The sequence below is a fragment of the Camelina sativa genome, chromosome 7, assembly GCF_030686135.1.
Source record: "Camelina sativa cultivar CO46 ecotype springtype chromosome 7, ASM3068613v1".
In the NCBI taxonomy this organism is placed as follows: Eukaryota; Viridiplantae; Streptophyta; class Magnoliopsida; order Brassicales; family Brassicaceae; genus Camelina; species Camelina sativa.
Genome location: NC_141886.1, coordinates 20,351,628 through 20,353,920, shown reverse-complemented (window position 1 = coordinate 20,353,920; position 2,293 = coordinate 20,351,628). Strand labels below are relative to the sequence as shown.

The following is a 2,293-nucleotide window of genomic DNA, read 5'->3' as shown; positions in this document are numbered from 1 at the left end:
CGTTTACAAATGAGATGGTTAGAGTTTAGATTTTATAATTAAACAAAATGATATGTCAGTTTGGGTTTACAAATGAGCTGGTTAAAATTTAGATTTTACAATTAGAACAAAATTATATATCGATTTAAGTTTATAAAATAGCGGTTTGAATTTTTAATTTTACAATGATGTATACATATTTTATTTCCTTATTTTATAAAGGGGTGAATAAAGAGGTTTATCCTAAAAAGAAGAATGAAATAAGAACAAAACATGTCTTACCCAAAATATGGAATGATGGTGGAGGAAGATAAAAGAAATGAGAATAAGATTCATATCATATATAACATGATATATTACGAATAATTTACCAATAAGGAATCAAAGACTAATAAAACGAACACTTGACTTATACAAGACTTGTGCATTTATAAACACCTGAAAGAGTTTAATCACTTATCCATATCAAAGAAAAATTAACACAAGTATACATAAAAGAGCGAAATGCTTGACAGGGTTATCGGAGGGATTACCGGAGGAATTACCGGAGGGATTGGAGGGTTAGTCGGAGGGGTGAGGGACGGATACTACGAAAAGGATAAACGGAGAGGCCGCTACGGCTATGGCTTCGAGGAGCACAGGGAGGTTGTGTCTCGTGTGCAGACCGATGGAGGCTACTCTGATCGTCATGCCCGCTACAATCACCACAAGAGGCTTCCAGCTCACCACATGCTCCCAAAATCTAACGTGGAGGAGTTCTATGAGAGCAGACAGAGCCACCACACCACTGCGTTGCCGTACCAAAGCAACAATTACCACCACAACGTAAGCGACAATCTCTATGGTGTCATGATCTTACTAATCATGCTATGACGTTTTGTTATATATTTTTTTCCAAGCTGTCTATAACTATTTAAAATTCCTGAAATATTTAGTTAAATAAAACTATTGATTCTTGATTTTTATATACACACACACACATATATATATATATATATATATATATAAACCGTTTTAAAATCATAGGCAAAGGAAACAATGGTTTGTCATTTTGACCTTCGGGCCTTAGGATTTTAAAGCTAGTTTCTGGGGAAAAAAAAAAGATAAGTGTTTTTGTCTATACTAACAAAAATAGAAAAACTAACACAAATTTTTAATCTTACGAAGAGCCTTCAAGATTGTCATCCTTAACCATTATTATTATTATTATTATTATTATAATGTGGCTAGCTCAATGATCACTGTGTAGGGAAAAATGGGTAATGGATGGCAGGGGCAGCATGAAGATGCCTACAACGACGGGTACGGCGGGATGAAGCAGCAGAACAGGCTTATGGCTCCTCAGGTTCCAACACGCCAAGTGTACATGAATCCTATTCAAGACGGCCGCTACCACTAAATGCAACGACATGGATTAAGGGACTCTAGACTACACCAAAATACTCTGCCGGCTCATATAAAAATGTTAATGATTATTTATGTATCCTCAATAATAAACGTGTAAGATGTATGTGTGTGATTGACATGTTTCAGTATCGTACCAAAACAAATAAGGGACCTTTTAACAAAAAAAATTGTTCTCTTGTTTGATGACCCTGTGATTACCAAGGAGTGTTGTTGTTTGCTGCTTATGTTTAATTAATAAAAGTGATGTTTATTATACAGGGATGCATGATTCATCCAAACATGTATGATTTCATTGCAGCATAAGACTAAATCGAAGTGACCAAAAAAAAGAAGCATAAGACTAATTTCAAGCTTAATGAGATTCTTTTTCTGGCCTTGATCAAGAGGAAGAATCGTCAATAAAGTGAAATCACAAATCTAGTACCACTTGTTTAAGAGAGACTCTTCAAACTTTGCAAGCATTAGATGCGATTTCTATCATAACGATTGGAAAGAAAAAAGGACCATTCCACAACAAAGATAGACCTTTAAATTGAACTTATCCCCATATTTGCTAAAGTTACGGTCAAAACACGCAATGTGATCCACTATTAATTTAAAGCATCTAGTTCGGTCGAAAAACCAACAGGAACTCTCGTTTACCGACAGGAATAACCAACATATATGTGATCTACTTCTCTCTCCTTGGAGTTTACTTTAGTTGTATTTTGTATCCTTTATAATTTCATGTCTGTCGTTATTCCTGTGGTAGTTGGTAAAATGATTTTGTAATCAGTAGATTAGGTTGTAATCGTTCTGTTGGTAAATATAAAATCTTAACAAACAAAAAAAAAAACTCTCATTTACCGTTTTCAGTTTGTTCATGGGCATATATACCTTTGGCAACTATGCTCTAAAACCATCGGCC

General features: G+C 34.7%; 1 protein-coding gene across 1 annotated transcript; it reads left to right on the top strand.

The window, feature by feature from the left end:
• Nucleotides 1-296: 296 nt before the first annotated feature.
• On the top strand, nt 297-1,639 carry LOC104701402 (uncharacterized). Its single transcript, XM_010417080.3, has 2 exons — nt 297-804; nt 1,229-1,639. The coding sequence occupies exons 1-2, from the start codon at nt 484-486 to the stop codon at nt 1,376-1,378; spliced, it is 471 nt and encodes a 156-aa protein (XP_010415382.2). The 5' UTR covers nt 297-483; the 3' UTR covers nt 1,379-1,639.
• Nucleotides 1,640-2,293: the final 654 nt, after the last annotated feature.

What these genes read in the sequence shown, in the direction of transcription:
- LOC104701402 (XM_010417080.3), top strand. Translation starts at nt 484, where the DNA reads ATGCTTGACAGGGTTATCGGAGGGATTACCGGAGGAATTACCGGAGGG. An exon ending in GCAACAATTACCACCACAAC is followed by an intron (nt 805 to 1,228) that starts GTAAGCGACAAT and finishes ATCACTGTGTAG; the next exon opens with GGAAAAATGGGTAATGGATG.